This window comes from Saccopteryx leptura, chromosome 9 (genome assembly GCF_036850995.1).
Source record: "Saccopteryx leptura isolate mSacLep1 chromosome 9, mSacLep1_pri_phased_curated, whole genome shotgun sequence".
Classification (NCBI taxonomy): domain Eukaryota; kingdom Metazoa; phylum Chordata; class Mammalia; order Chiroptera; family Emballonuridae; genus Saccopteryx; species Saccopteryx leptura.
Window position 1 is genome coordinate 23,490,750 of NC_089511.1, and position 15,949 is coordinate 23,506,698.

General features: G+C 54.9%; 1 protein-coding gene across 2 annotated transcripts in view; it reads left to right on the plus strand.

Annotated features, from left to right (window-relative positions):
* VAC14 (VAC14 component of PIKFYVE complex) overlaps positions 1-15,949 on the plus strand; it is a 103,110-nt gene that overhangs the window by 49,678 nt on the left and 37,483 nt on the right. For both annotated transcript variants that reach the window (XM_066348574.1, XM_066348573.1), the window contains exons 13-14: positions 1,706-1,862; positions 15,117-15,249. In XM_066348574.1, coding sequence (XP_066204671.1) covers positions 1,706-1,862; positions 15,117-15,249 — 290 coding nt within the window. The remainder of the gene's footprint in view (positions 1-1,705; positions 1,863-15,116; positions 15,250-15,949) is intronic.

Here is a 15,949-nt window from a genome sequence, read left to right on the forward strand (position 1 = left end):
CCAGCCCGTGTAGGGGACGTGGCTGGAGGGCTGGGAGGGGGCATCTGGATGTGCCTGCAGTCCAGCCCGTGTGGGGGACGTGGCTGGAGGGCTGGGAGGGGGCATCTGGATGTGCCTGCAGTCCAGCCCGTGTGGGGAACGTGGCTGGAGGGCTGGGAGGGGGCATCTGGATGTGCCTGCAGTCCAGCCCGTGTGGGGGACGTGGCTGGACGGCTGGAGGTGGCATCTGGATGTGCCTGCAGTCCAGCCCGTGTGGGGGACGTGGCTGGACGGCTGGAGGTGGCATCTGGATGTGCCTGCAGTCCAGCCCGTGTGGGGGACGTGGCTGGACGGCTGGAGGTGGCATCTGGATGTGCCTGCAGTCCAGCCCGTGTGGGGGACGTGGCTGGACGGCTGGAGGTGGCATCTGGATGTGCCTGCAGTCCAGCCCGTGTGGGGGACATGGCTGGAGGGCTGGAGGTGGCATCTGGATGTGCCTGCAGTCCAGCCCGTGTGGGGGACGTGGCTGGACGGCTGGAGGTGGCATCTGGATGTGCCTGCAGTCCAGCCCGGGTGAGGCTGGAGCGCTGCAGGGCAGGGAGCAATGCAACTCGCTCAGAGAAACTTTGTGATGAGCACACAAGGCTGCTGGGAGAAGACCATGGGCCCACAAGTAAGGGGCTCGGCGCATGTGCCAGGCAGCAGGGGCCCCCAGGAGAAGTGACAGCTGTGGCCGGGTAGGGGTGGGGTACAGGCACAGTGGTTGCCTTGAGACAGGAACTGCTTTCAAGCTTTGGAGGGAGGTTAGTGGCTTTTTTTTCCATTTGAGATAAAATTCTTCCTTTAAAAATACATGTTTCAGTGGTTATAGTATACTGACAAGCTACTGTCACCGTCCCCACTATTTTACTCCACAGAGAGCCCTGGAGTAGCTTGACCTGACTAAGCCACCATATTCCACCGGAGCTCTGTGTCACTTCCCTTGGTCCAGGGCTCTCTGGATTGTGGGGCTGCCCTGGGCAACCATGTGACACAGCACTGACTTGAGTGCACACTCTGGACTGTTCTCTACACTCGAGTCTGCATCTTTCTTGGACAAGCTTGGCGAGCAGGGGCCAGGATCAGGGCCCCCTCCACTCGCTCCTGTGTATGAGCACCGCAGAGGCAGCTGAGAATGGAACGGCATATCTGGAGTTAGGAAGTTCTTCCGTCTTAGAGCCCCATGTCACACCCCAAGTGTGGAGGGTCCTTTGGGGTCTGCCGTGCCTGGCTTCACCTCTGCAGGACTGTGCTGTGGCCTGGTGGTGGGCTGGCTCCACACCCGGAAGTGTGGCCGGAAGGGCACTGCTGGGTCCTCGTCCGGGTACGGGCGGTCGAGGAGCCCAGAGATGTATACTGCATAGCTTGTGCCCTGGTGCCTGAGTCCTACGTCTCTTGGGGTCCCTTCCTGTCCCCTCTCCAGGAACCAGAGAGGAGTTCACAGAAAAGCTGCCTTGCAGGCCTCAGATTCCAGCTTCTTCCCCCAGTTGCCCCTATCTGCTGCCTGTGTTCTCTTCGGTTCAATGCTTTGTAGGACTTCCTGATCACTGTTAGAGCCATAGTCTCGGCCACTCTCACCTGCCCATCGCCCTCTGCGACCCCTCCCCGCCTCCTAGCGGAGTCTGTCCGTCTCCACCGTAGCTGCCTGTGGAGGTCCTTGTCCTCATCCTCTGCTTTTCTCCCCCAGGTTATCTTGAAGGATCTGGAGGTGTTGGCAGAAATTGCTTCCTCTCCTGCAGGCCAGACAGAGGACCCAGGTGCCATCGATGGCCCTGACCTCCGTGTCAGCCACTCAGAGCTTCAGGTGCCCACCCTCAGCAGAGCCGGCCTGCTGACCACTCCCAGTAAGTACTCCCTGCTGCTCCCAGGCTCGGGGGCCCTGTGGGCACTAGCGCTCGGCCTCGTCCTGGACTGGGGCCATCCTCAGGGCTGTCACTGTCAAACCTTGGAGTTCTGCCAGGGCGCATAAGGTCAGTGAATGTCACACTAAGAGGCAGGTGGGTCTTGCCGTCCAGCGCCTCCTGGATCTCACTGCAGTAGCCCCTCACCCCTACGAGAGACACTTGCATCCTTTTTCCCCATCCGCCTGCAGCCTTCATCCTTTCGAGCCATTGGCTAAATATAAAACTGTCTGAGTCAGCTGGTCATCTCCTTTCCAGGGGTGGCATCTCCCCAGTCAGGAATCAAGGGGCTTCGGAGTCGGGGCTCACAGGTAGAAGACTAGGCAGCCATTTCCTTCCTCACCGAGAAGCTAAAAATAGCTCTCAACATGGCAGGCAGCCCAGGCAAGAGACAGCGTAATTCAAACATGTTTCCGGACAGCCCTTGGCCATGAAGGTGGCTGTGGCGTTCCTGGTGCTCACCCTCCGAGCTCCTTCTAGACATCAGACAGCCCTTCTTCAGGCACAAGGTCCCCTAGACAGCCCCTCAGACAGAAGCCAAGCATCAGATAAATTTGGGGCCCTTCAGCGGCAGCCTCCCTCCTACAACCCCAGGGGCCCCACAGAACACCTGCTCGTCGGAGTTGCTGAGGCTGCTGGCCTGACTGTGCCCAGGGCTGCAAGGGCGTCACAGAGGGCCCGTGCACTGAAGATGGCTCCTGGTGACACTCGGAGTCAGGCCCTCCCCTGCCCTTGCAGCAAGGTGTCCCGTGGGACCCCAGGCTCTAAGCCACTCTGCCTGCCGCTCGTCCAGGTCTCCAGCTGTTTCTGACTAAAGTGCGGAAGGAGAAAGGGCTATAGCAGCAGCTGGTTTCCTTCTCTCGTTTCCCCAGGATGCAGGGGTTTCCGTGCCAACTGTTTCCTCTGGACAGTCAGAGGCCACAGCCAGGGAGGCTCCCACACCCTGACCCAGGACCCCTGCAGAGGTTCCCGCCCTCTGTCCCACAGCCCAGGACTCCATTCTTCATCCTCTGTCCCCAAGTCAGCACTGTGGGTCAACCTGAAGTCCCCGGGACAGATGGCAGGAATGCCACAGGTGGGGGTGGGGGGGCTCCATAAGAGGGTGAGGAGCAGAAGGCTCTTCCTTGAGAGGGCCTGGAGGGCAGGGACTGGGTGGCAGTGCTGCCTGAGGGGCATAGGGGCAGCGGCCAAGAGAAGGCACCGGCAAGGCTCAGCCAGCCCTCAGCTGCCCTTGTCAGAGCACCCTCTCTCTCTCCACGGGACAAGCGCAGCACTGAGGCAGCGCAAGGATACCTGGTCTCCTAGGACTCTGCTCCATCTGTAAGGGCACAGAGGGGTGCCCCCTGGAGCCCTGCAGGCCTGACGACCGCAGGGTCTGCTCAAGGGGGCTTACCGTGGCTGAAACGCTCGCTTGCTAGTGGAGGGATGGGCCCAAAGAATGGCTGTGGTGGCCAGACCTGCTGGAGAGGGGGTGTTGCACTGAGGAGCCATAAGGACGGACCCCGGGAATCCCAGGAGGGGCCTGTGGCAGCAAGCCCTTTCAGCGCAGGAACAAGGGCTGGAGGGACTCGGATGGCAAAGCACTCAACCCCAGCTCCTGGCCCCACCAAAATGGGTGGGCTGCTAACAGGGCTGAGGCAGGAAGACTTGCCCCAGCTCACCGAGCTGTCAGACCGGCTAGCGTCAGCCAGGGACTCACCCGGAATTCATAGAAAAACAACCACGTGTGCCAGATGGGAAGAAATTCCATCCTGGAAAGAACACCAAGGAAGTGCCTGCAGCCAGTAATGCTTCCTGCTTCAAGGATTCAGGGCGCTGAGGATGACACGCTCTGAGCCTGAGACTCGTGTGCACTTGCCCAGCCTTGCCCAGCCCTGGAATCTTCCATCACCGAGGGGAGGAGCAGGGCAGTGGTAGCCAGGCCAGTGGTCTCCTCCGGGTTCCACAAGGAGTGTGGGAACCACGCGTGCATGTGTGCCCACATCCGGCACTGGACTTTTCAAATGGGTCTGTGGTTTTTGAAAGTTCAAGGTCAAGTTCATACCAGTAACAGAAGAGCATGAGAAGCCAGAGGTAGGCCCCAGCTGCCGTAAGGAGGGCACGCACCAGGCACCAGGGTCATTGAAGGTGGCTGTTAGGTCAGGAGCACAGGAAGTGTGCCCTCATTCCTCTGCTGGCTGCTCTTTGTCACATGCCTTTAAGGCCTGCAAGCAAGGGGGTCATTCTGTTTCCATCTGGCTGTGCACGAGGACAGCGGCTGCAAGGCCAGCCCCTCTTTCTGTTTGGATTCTGCTTTCCTCGGGCTCTCCAGGGCACAACTCTGAGAACTAGTAGACTGCAGTGCTGTGTCCCTTTAAGATAGATCACCCCAACCTGTAAAGAAACTTTCTGGAAAGTGAAGGAGGCAAGGAACGAGCAAAGATTAAATCAGTGGTGTTCTTAGGGAATCAAATGGCCTGGCCTGTGTGTTGGGTCCGTAAGGTCAGGTGGTACAGATTGAGTGCAGTGGGGGAGGCGAGGCCCGTCACACGGCCAGGGCGTTGCTGTGCCACAGCTGTGGTCCCCGGGGCCTGCAAGGCAGTTGCCCACGTGGGATTTTCCTCTCGCCTGCCCCAGCGTAAACATCTCTCCTTCCAGAGCAGAGCTCCGTGCGTGGAGGCGATGGTGTCGTTTCTCCCTTCATTCATGACCTTCGCAGAGCCTCAGGCTGGGAGGAGGACCATGGCCACCTCTGGGGCAGTCAGGGGGAGCTGCCTGGTGGGGTAGCCCCGAGGGAGCCTAGATTTGGGATTTAGTGAAATGAAACAAAACACTTGGGTCTCCTGAGACTGGGCGACTTTTGTGCCTTCTCTGCCTGTCTCTCTTCGGGAAGTCAGCCAAGGCTCTGGGGAGATGAGATGATGAGCCCCCTCAAGCAGGCCCGCAGGGCCTGACCCTGAGCCTGCACAGAAGGCTTGGCAGGCACCTGAGGCCTCTGGGACCATTCCCATTAGAGAGTGCCTGGCCCACTTGGGGCCTGGACCCCAGCTGAGGAGCAGGAGCAGCCTTGGCCAAGCACAGCAGTAGTGTGGCAATCTGGGGCCAAAAGTCACCCTAGGACTGATGTTTGCTTCTGAAACCCCGTCTTCCCTGTCCTTCCCTTCTGGCCACAGGGACCCTCCTTGCGGGAATCAGACTGCTTACATCAGAGCTCTCTGGTTCAAGGTGGAGTTTTGCCCCAGCTCTAAAAACATGGGCAAAAATGAAGCGTTCTGGTTTGGTTTTGTACCTTATAGCCCAGACTGGTGTGGCCAAACACAGGAAAAAGTTCTAGAAATTGCCTAGAAAGCAATTCTGGGCATTTTTTCCAGTAATAACAGTGACTAGAATGAATGGCGCTCTTGGTAGGATCAGGGACTGGTCTAAGCACTTCCCGGGTGCCCGGGTCTCCCTGCTCCTCACAGTGTATTAGCTCATGCCGTCTGAGAGGAGAGCACCGTTGTCAGACCACCTACAACCTACACCCGGCCTGGGTGCTGACCCCCACACTCAGGACAGGAGCATAGGTGAACCCCAGCCTTGCCCAGCACTGGGAGCTTCCACCCCCCAAGGGGAGGAGCAAAGCAATGGTAGCCAGGTCAGCCGACTCAGTACTGGGTCATGATCCAGCCTGATGGTTCTTGAAGGTGGCCCTCCTTTTCACAGTGATTTCGGGGACCCCATTCTGGTCTCAGGCCACCTCAGCAACTCATTTCTTGCCCTTCTGCATCCTTCGCCTCCTCCAACCACACCATTCAGGGTCCAGGTCCCAAGAGCCTTGCCCCTGGCCCTTTGAGCCTCTTCTCCCCACTTCCTGTCTTCAGGCAGCGTAGGACACCGGTGCTGGGTCAGGAAGATCCAGGTTCCCGGTCTGTTTGGGCCTCACCTGTCCTGTGACCTTGGGCAAGTGTCCTGCCTGTTGCCACCTCTCCCTTCTCTGTAAATTGGATGATGGGGTGCTGGGGGCTCTGAGCTCTTGAATGGAAGGGGCTAAGACAGATCTGCGTGAGGTGCTACCTTTGCCTCCATCCTTACTACAGGAGCTCACGTGTGCTTCAGGCCTGCTCAGGTGTGCCCTCCTCTGTGCAGCTTTGAGGACAGGCGTCCGCAAACTATGGCCCACGGGCCGCATGCAGCCTCCTGAGGCCATTTATCCGGCCCCCCGCCGCACTTCCAGAAGGGGCGCCTCTTTCATTGGTGGTCAGTGAGAGGAGCACTGTATGTGGGGGCCCTCCAACCGTCTGAGGGACAGTGAACTGGCCCCGTGTAAAAAGTTTGGGGACCCCTGTTTAGAGAACCCAGGCCAGCCGCCTCTCCTGCCTTTGTTCCTCCCACCCACGTGCATGTGCACAGGTGCAGGGGTTCACGTCTGATTTTCTCCTGGCTGTGACCTCTTAGACCTCTTAGAAATATGTATTTCCGATGGCTTTAGGCGACCCCTGTGTTTTGGTCGTTCGACCCCCGCCGGGGTCGCGACCCACAGGTTGAGAACCGCTGTCTTAGACCCTTGCTTCTCAAGGTGTAGGTTGTACAGCCTCAGTGTTGCCCAGAAAGTCATCAGAAATGGGGACACTTAGGCCCACCCCAGACTTAAGATCACCAGGTGATTTGTGTGCTCCTCACAGTTTGAGAAGCACCAGCTCTGACCGCAGGGGCCTATTGTACTCGTTTCTGAATTCCAGCATCAGTCAGTGGCGTCTTCATAGCTCATTATAATGATGGGAGGAAGGGACACCAGAGCCAGATGCTCCATCACCAATGCTGGGTCTGAGGCTTGCCTGGCATCGCTGCCTGGGACTTGACTGGTCACCAGGTGGACAGCCTAGCCCCCTCCAACCCAGGCCCGTTGCTGTTGATCGACCTGAAGGCCCTCCCTCCTTGACCTCTCCAGCGCTGGCCTTGGCACTGGGCTGCCTGCTCCTGGGACAGCCCCTCCCCACTGCCTATCAGCTTCAAGTTCCTCGTGGGCCCACTGTGGCTCATTAGCTTATCTCTTGCTCTGAACCAGACAGCTGGAAACCTCCTGGATTTGGGTGGCTGCCCAGGGCAGAGGGCTCCCTGACCTCAGCTGGGCTGGCCCATGGAAAAGAAAGTGACCACCTTTTGGATCAGGTCCTAAGGATGCTGTTGCTACAGTATTTTAACCACCCTTTGTCCACGCAGCTATGGGGTTTAGGCTCAGATTCCACAGACCCCGCAACCCCCTCTGAGACCCTGTTTCACAGGAGCCCTTGGCCTCCTTCTCTCCCAGGGAAGCTAGCCCCTCCCCACCTGTCCTCCTTGATTTCAAACCCGCCTTCTAATCACACAGCCCCTCCTCTGAGCACTTCCTGTGGCAGGAATGCGTTAAGCTCCTTATCCCTGTGAGGCTCCCAGACAGGAACCGCCACCCTGGAGAAGGTGTCACTTCCTCAAGACTGCCCTGAGCACTCGGACCTCCTCCGGCTCCTGTGGCCCTTCCCCCACTCTCAGGTGGTGGATCCAGATAGATACCCTCTGGAGGGACAGGAGGGAGGTGGTCGAGAAGGTGGGAGTGAAGCAGGGACCCTGCTGGGCCTGGGCTGGGCGGCTAATGTTTTCCCATCTGGTTTTGTTGAACTGTAACTCACGTTGTGTATTGAGGCCAACGCTATTTTTATCCTGACATGTGAGGCTCCTTCACGTCATAGCCACAAAACTCAATCCAAAACATCCCAGGGAAGGTTGTTTGTGAGACGTTCTGCAGATTCTCATGTCGCCACATCAGGTTCCACTTAGCAACATCTGCAGGGCTGGCTCCCTGGCCGCCCACCCCACCGGCCTGGTCTGTGCGCGGAGCGCTCCCGACAGCATCTGTCTGCTCCCGGGCCAGCCGCAGTCACGTGCGCTTCCTGCCAGGGCCCGCTTCTCCAAACCAGAAATGCGAGGCGAGCAACATTCAGCTGCAGGATGGTCCTCAGCAGGGTTGGAGAATAGAAACTCCTGCTTTCTCAGCCCGGCAGTGGGCACCTTGCTCCTGGGCCCCAGCCAGACAGCTGCCCGTTGTCTCTGGGCCTGGAAGATTGTGCTGTCAGTGTCACCTGAGTAGAAGCCTCTTAGTCCTCAGCTGGCCCTCGGCGCAGTGTGGAGGGTGCCCCTTCCTGATGGACCCCCTGTGCCCAGCCCAGGGCCCCACGGGCCAGCAGGAGAGCTCAGCAGTGTTGACTTTTGTCAGAGTCGCTGAGAAAGGAGGTCCAGTCCCAGCCATGCTTGTCAAGTGTGTGGACAAGCAGCCAGAAGTGAGCGAAGCGGCCTGTGGCGGGCGGCGCACTGAGAGCCCCACGGGAAGCTGCTGTTGGGCAGACGGTAGTCCAGGTGAGAGGCCTGTCATTCCCGGTTGAGAGTCCTGGAGTGGGCTTGTTTCTTCTCCCCTATCTCCTCCTGTACTTGCAGCCCTGCCATCTCTCACTTCCATCCTGAGCCAGCTGGGCCTGGGGTGGATGGGAAGCCGAGGCTAGGAAAGACTGGGTAGGCCCGTACCCTGTCTGTGGGGAGCACTGAGACAGGCCCCAGCCTGGACCAGCCCACCCAAACCGTGTTCCTCTCCCCCCACCCCCCCAGGAGTGGACTGCCTGCCCAGACATGTCTCTGTACTGTTGGGATGGGATCTCGTTGAGCTTTACAAAGCTCCTGGCTCTCCTGCAGAGGCCGCTGCCCTGGAGAGCAGTGGCCCCGACCAGGGTCCCTATGGTGTGTGGCAGCCTGGAGGGCAGAAGGCCCCAGCCAGATACCAGCGGGCCCACGCTGACCGGGCTCAGACAGCTCCCTCAGAGCCCCCTCCACACTCCGGCCTCCTGCCAGCCTGGTCCCAGGGAAGGCGCCGGCCTGCTGCTCGCTGTAGGCTTTGAATGGCGGGCGAACTGAGCTGCAGAGGCTTTTCCAGCAGCCACCACACTGTGAGAATGCAAGTCACTTGCCTGGCTCCTTGCAGGTTGCCTTCCTCCGCCCGCCCGCTAAGGGCCTCCTCTGCCCCCCCCCCCAAGGGCCTCCTCCGCCCGCCCGCTAAGGGCCTCCTCCGCCCCCCCGCTAAGGGCCTCCTCCGCCCCCCCCCCCACTAAGGGCCTCCTCCGCCCTCCCCCCCCCCACTAAGGGCCTCCTCCGCCCTCCCGCTAAGGGCTTCTGCTCCAGAGGCCCTCGTGCACACCTGGACTTGGAGAGTTGCTTGTGTGGCCCAGAGGACACTGTGGCTAAGGAGACCAGGAATGTGTCCAGAGCAGCCTCATGCCTTCTCTTTTGCCATCTTTGGCCGTCCTGTCAGCTGCAAGGTAGCAGGCCTTCTTCCCTGAATGTGGGACTGGTAGGGTTGCAGGTGACCCCTTCTCCTCCTCGCAGCCTCCCTACCTCCCAGATCTGAAAACAGTCAGAAAAAGTCCTCAGTCCTTTGTTCCGAGACTCAGAATGGGAAGTTTTCAGTGGTCTGAGTTAGGGCGTGTTTGCTAATAGCAGCTCCATTTATTGAGCACGAAGTATGTGGTGGGCCCCAAGCCCAGTACCTGGCATGTTTTGTCTCATCTCCTAAGGGTTCTTACTGCCCCCACTCTACAGATGAGGAAACGGAGGCCCGGACTTGGCCATAGTTGCACAGCCAGTTAGTGGTGGAAAGATCTGATCTGAACCCAGGTCTGTTGGATTCCAGGCTGAGCTCTTGAACACGCAGTGCTTTCCACTGCCCCTTGGAGGCCAGATCACCTGGCATCTCTCCCCAGTGCCCGCCCAAGCCACCCAAGCCACTGGGGAACAAAGACTAGGGCCCCAGTTGGGGAGGATTTCTATATGGTCATTGTGTTGGCCCCTTTGGCCTTTGGAATACTTTGGAGCTTAAATGGTCCTAGACTTAGAAATGGGGTGGGACAGGGCTGCACATACAAAAACAAGAAGGGGACAGGGACACAGGGAGCCCTCTCAGACAAGTACCCAGTGAGCTGGTTTCCAGTCCGTACGCACCTTCAATGGGCATGTAGGGGTGACCCGGGCCACCACAGGCACCAGTGCATGTCCTCAGTGTGGGTTGATAGGCAGGGGCCGAGTGGCAGCCAGGCTACCTCAACGGCTACATCCGCAGCCGCCTCTGCAGAGACCAGCTCCAGCCTGGCCTGGGGAATGCGAGCTGTAAGAATGCAGCGCTCGAGTCTGCAAACAGCCCCGCTGGGCCAGGGAGCAGAGACCGGGCCATTCCAGAGTCACTTGGGATCTCCCTGACCAGGCTGTTCGGGCAGAAACCCAGAACAACACACTGCAAACAAGTTCCGTGAGGTTCACCCTTGAACGGGGCTTCTCACTCAAGACTCAGCCCCTGCACGGGGCATGGGACTATCTAGGAGTTTCTGAGGAGAGGGGGCAGGAGTTTGAAGTATGGCTCCTGATAAGAAACCCTTCTAGAGTTCACAGCTGCCTGCTCCAGTTCCCACCCACTTCCCCAGAAGGTCCTCACGAGGACCTAAGGGAAGTTTGAATTCAGCACAAAGACAGGTACTGGGAGAAGGCTTTGCTGCTGCCGCCTGGCCACCAGCATCTCGTCAGGTCAACCCATAGACGCTCCTCTGTAGGCTTGCTTCTGGTTTTCTGGATGGCTCTTGTTTGTGCTTTGGGCTGATGCTTCTGGGAGCTATATCCCCTCGCACAGGCAAGCTTGATGCCCGGAGACCCCAAATCATGCCTGTTTCATGCTGGTGTGAGGCCCTTTCTCGCTGGTCTGGGAAAGAACTCATGAGTGGGCCAGAGAGGGGCCAGCCTGGAAAGTGATGGCCCCAGATGCCTGTCGCCCACTCTGCTTGCTTCCTCCCTCAACCTCCGTGAGATCCAGACTTCCAGTTAAAAAATGAGTGAGTTCAGGCCCTGGCCGGTTGGCTCAGCGGTAGAGCGTCGGCCTGGCGTGTGGGGGACCCAGGTTCGATTCCCGGCCAGGGCACATAGGAGAAGCGCCCATTTGCTTCCCCCCCCCTTCCTCTCTGTCTCTCTCCTCCCCTCCCGCAGCCAAGGCTCCATTGGAGCAAAGATGGCCCGGGCGCTGGGGATGGCTCCTTGGCCTCTGCCCCAGGCGCTAGAGTGGCTCTGGTCGCAGCAGAGCGACGCCCTGGAGGGGCAGAGCATCGCCCCCTCGTGGGCAGAGCGTCGCCCCTGGTGGGCGTGCCGGGTGGATCCTGGACGGGCGCATGCAGGAGTCTGTCTGACTGTCTCTCCCCATTTCCAGCTTCAGAAAAAAAAAAAAAAAAAAAAATGAGTGAGTTCTGAGTTTAACATACAGCATGGTCTTTATAGTTAATAATACTGTATTATATGCTTGAAAGTTGCTCAGAGTAGATCTTAAATGTTCTTACCACAAAAAAGAATGGTAATTATGTGAGGTGGTAGAGGTGTTAATGCTATAGCGGTGATCATTTTGCAATATATAAGTATATCAAATCAACAGGTACATGGTAAACTTGTACAATATTATATGTTAGTTACATCTCAACAAAGCTGAAAAAATATAAAAAATAAAGCATCTACAAAAAGTTTTTTAAATATGGGACAACTGGATATCCATCCACGTGCAAAAAAATAAAATAAACTTCATGCCATATACAAAAATGTAAATGGATTAGAGACCTAAATGTAAGAGCTTAAAAAAAAGTCTGACCTGTGGTGGCACAGTGGGATAAAGCATCGACCTGGAACACTGAGGTCGCCGATTCGAAACCTTGGGCTTGCCTGGTCAAGGCACATATGGGAGTTGATGCTTCCTGCTCCTCCCCCTTCTCTCTCTCTCTCTGTCTCTCTCTCTCACTCCTCTCTCTCTAAAAAATCAATAAATAAAAAATATTTTAAAAAAAAGAAAAAAGTCTGACCTGTGGTGGCACAGTGGATAGAGCGTCGACCTGGGATCCTGAGGTCGCCAGCTGATATAGAAAGAACTACAACTCAACAATGAAAAGATAACCCAAATTAAAAATAGGTACAGGATTTGAATAGACATTTCTCAAAAAAAGATACACAGACAGCCAATAAGCACAGGAAAAGATGTCCAACATCATTAACCATTAGGGCAATGCAAATTAAACCCACAGTATGCCCATCCACTAGGGAGACTACAATAAAAAATAGTGTGTTGGCTAGGATATGGAGAAATGAGAACTTGCATACACTGCTGATTATAACATGTTGCAGCCACTATGGAAAACAGTCTAGTAGTTCCTCAAAAGTTCAAACATAGCCTGACCAGGCGGTGGCGCAATGGATAGAGCATCGGACTGGGATGCGGAGGACTCAGGTTTGAGTTTGCCAGCTTGAGCACGGGCTCATCTGACCCCAAGGTTGCCAGCTTGAGCACGGGCTCATCTGGTTTGAGCGAGGCTCACCAGCGTGGGCCCACAGTCGCTGGCTCGAGCAAGGGTTTACTCGGTCTGCTGAAGGCCCGCGGTCAAGGCACATATGAGAAAGCAATGAACAACTAAGGTGTTGCAACAAAAAACTGATGATTGATGCTTCTCATCTCTCTTCATTCCTGTCTGTCTGTCCCTATCTATCCTTCACTCTGACTCTTTCTCTGACCCTGTTAAAAAAAAAAAAAAAAAAAGTTCCAACATAGAGAGTAACCATATGATCCACAATTTCCCCTCCTGGGAATATAACCAAGAGAAATGAAAACATGTTCACATAATACCTTCTATATGAGTATTCATAGCAGCATTTTCTTAAAGCCAAAAAGTAAGCCTGACCAGGTAATGGCGCAGTGGATAGAGCGTTGGACTGGGATGCAGAGGACCCAGGTTCGAGACCCCGAGGTCGCCAGCTTGAGCGCGGGCTCATCTGGTTTGAGCAAAGCTCACCAGCTTGACCCAAGGTCACTGGCTCGAGCAAGGGTTTACTCGGTCTGCTGAAGGCCCACAGTCAAGGCACATATGAGAAAGCAATCAATGAACAACTAAGGTATCGCAACGAAAAACTGATGATTGATGCTTCTCATCTCTCTCCATTCCTCTCTGTCTGTCCCTATCCCTCTCTCTGGGAAAAAAAAAAGTAAAAACAACCAAATGGTCCACAAGCTGATACAACCAATGGATACAATATGGTGTATCCATATCATAGAATATTATTCAGTCATAAAAACAAATACAAGACTGATGCACACTGCAAAGTAAATGAACCTTGAAAAAATACTAAGAAAAAGAGGCCACATACCATGTGATTCCATTTATATGAAATGTCCAGAATAAGCAAATCCATATAGACAGTGGATCAATAGTTGATAGTGGCTATTGGAGGGGAAAATGGAGAATGCCAGCTAATGGGTACAGGGTTTCTTTTGGAAGGTGATGAAAATGTTAGGGAATTAGTGGTGATGGATGCACAACTTGGTGAATATACTGAAACCACTGCATCATACACTTTAGAAATTTATGATATGTAAATTATATCTCAGTTAAGCTGTTTACTTCTCAATGCCCCGTTACTGCCTTGGGCAGATGTAGTGTGCATTCCTACTGTCAGTAACACCCCTTCCCAGCAGTGCTATTGAAGTGAACATGTGTTAGAAAGGAAAGGGGAACCCAGGCCAGATAGTTCAGTTGGTTAGAGCGTCATCCCAGTGCACAGAGGTTGCCAGTTTGATTCCTGGTCAGGACATGTACAGGAACAGATCGATATTTCTGTCTCTCTTTCTAAAAATCAATAAATAAATGAAAAAATAAAATAAGGAGAAGGGGAAGCCCAGGGGGTTTGTGAAGATACTCCATCGGATCATCCATGCATCTGGCAGCCCTCCCTCTGTGCACAATGCCTTGCACAGGGGACCATGGGGGGTGAGTGCTGCATCTGCCCTCAGTGTGTTTTCAGCTGGAGCACATTGGAGGGAGACCTCCAGGGTGCGTCTGGTTGGTTCTAAAGCCAACTCTAGGCTTTGAAAGTCTTCAGAGTATGACTCTAAAAGAGCGTCTATGCCTGAAGATGAGGAAGAAGGTCTGATTTCAGTACATTGGGTGCAGATGAAAACACTTGGAAACATTGTGTCCGTGTGTGCTCTTTAATCTCCTGGGCGTGGGCATAATTTACTTCAGGTCACACTGGGAAAGGACTGTGGCTTTTGCCTCACAGGGTATGCCAGTTTTGTTGACCACTGAGATTGTGGGCCTGTCTTTCCCCTTTTTCACTTTGACTTGTCATTTGCCAGCTGGCCAAAGTAAAGCCAAGCATGTTTCATTTATTGAGGTAATAAGTAAAAATTTGGTTTTTATAAACAATGCAATATACAGATCATGTATCAAAGAAATCTATAGCTGAAACCTATGTAATCTTATTAACCAATAAATTTAATTTAAAAATAAAATAAGGCCTTGGCCAGTGGCTCAGTGGATAGAGCATCAACCCCGCATATGGATGTCCCGGGTTTGATTCCCAGTGAGGGCATATAGGAGAAGCAACAATCTGCTTCTCCCCACTCCTTCTGCCCCTTCTCTCCCTCTTCCTCTCCCACAGCCAGTGACTCAGTTGGTTCGAGTGTGGCCCTGGGCGCTGAGTATAGCTTGGTTGGTCCAAGCACATCAGCCTCGGGTGCTAAAAGTAGCTTGGTGCTCAAGCATTGGCCCCAGACAGGGCTGCCGGGTAGTTCCCAGCCAGGGCACATGCAGTAGTCTGTCTCACTATCTCCCCTCCTCTGACTTAAAATAATTAATTAATTAACTGATTAAATAGCCCTGGCTGGCTAGCTCAGTTGGTAGAGCATCAATCCAAAGTGCAGAGGTTGCCGGTCAGGGCACATACAGGAACAGCTCAGTGTTCTTGTCTCTCTCCCCACTCCTCACTAAAATTAAAAATTAAATTAATTAATGGTCCTGCCCTTTAATAAAAATAATAAAATAAATAACTAAATATTTCATAGCACCTAGCAGAGGGTCTCACATAGATGGTGTTCACCAAGTGGTCGGGAGTTGGCTAGGGGGATGGGCAAGTAAGGGATGTTTGCAGTAAGCAGGGTCGTGTTTGCTTGAACTTACTTGTGCAGTCCTTGCTTGTGTGCTGTCAGCCGTGGCCCTTGATTGAAGAGTTTCCCTCGGCTTGTTACACACAGACCCCACCACCACCTTTTTGATGTTGACAGTAGCTAGCATTCTGGCGGGGGGCGGGGGTCCTATTACCCTGTGGACGCGTGGTCAGAGTGAAACCTAGCTGTCCCTTTCTCTACAGGTACCAAAGGCTTAGAGTGTTCTCCTTCTACTCCCACCATGAACTGCTACTTCTACAAGTTCATGATCAACCTGCTCCAGAGGTTCAGCAGTGAACGGAAGCTCCTGGATGTCAGAGGCGCCTTCATCATCAGGTCAGCTCGGCGTCTTTCTCCCGCACACAGCCACCAGGCCAGGTGTCGCATCCGCCGGTCTCCTTCATGTCACTTGTCTCCTTTTCCTGACCTTCATGTTTGCTCTTAAATGAAAAGTATCCCCGCTCCCAGTGGGTTGCTGGTGCTACTTTCATGAGGCAGGTCAGTGTCGCCGGTTTTCAAACAAAGGAATTAGTTTTTTGCTTATGAGACAATGTTTTCCTTTGAGGTTGAATATTGTCTTATTAAATGCCCTGAAGGAGGGAAGTGGGTGAGCCAGATGGAGCATGACGGAGCTGTGCTCAGTGCCCCGCTGCCAGCACAGGGTTTGGCCAGAACTGCTGGCAGGAGTGGCTCTGGCGGAGCCAGGGGCCTGAGTCATGTGAGCCCAGTCCTGGACAGTGCCTGGGCCGCAACGTCAGTCACTCAGGGCTCTAGAACTGTCGTCCCCCATAGCATGGCCCGGTCTGGCCCTTTGCCTCCTACTCGGCTCCGAGGAGCAGGGTTACCAGAAGAGTGGTCTTCAGACCTACAAAATCTAGATGGGACAGAGGTTTTCCCCAGACTCCCCAGCAGAGCCAGGTGGGAGATGTCACCAGACGAGAGTGAGTGGCAGTAGTTCTCGGCTCTGGCTGTGTATTAGATCACCAAGGAGTCTTAAAAAGGCAGTTGACAGCCGGCCCTCCCCCGTCACTGAAGT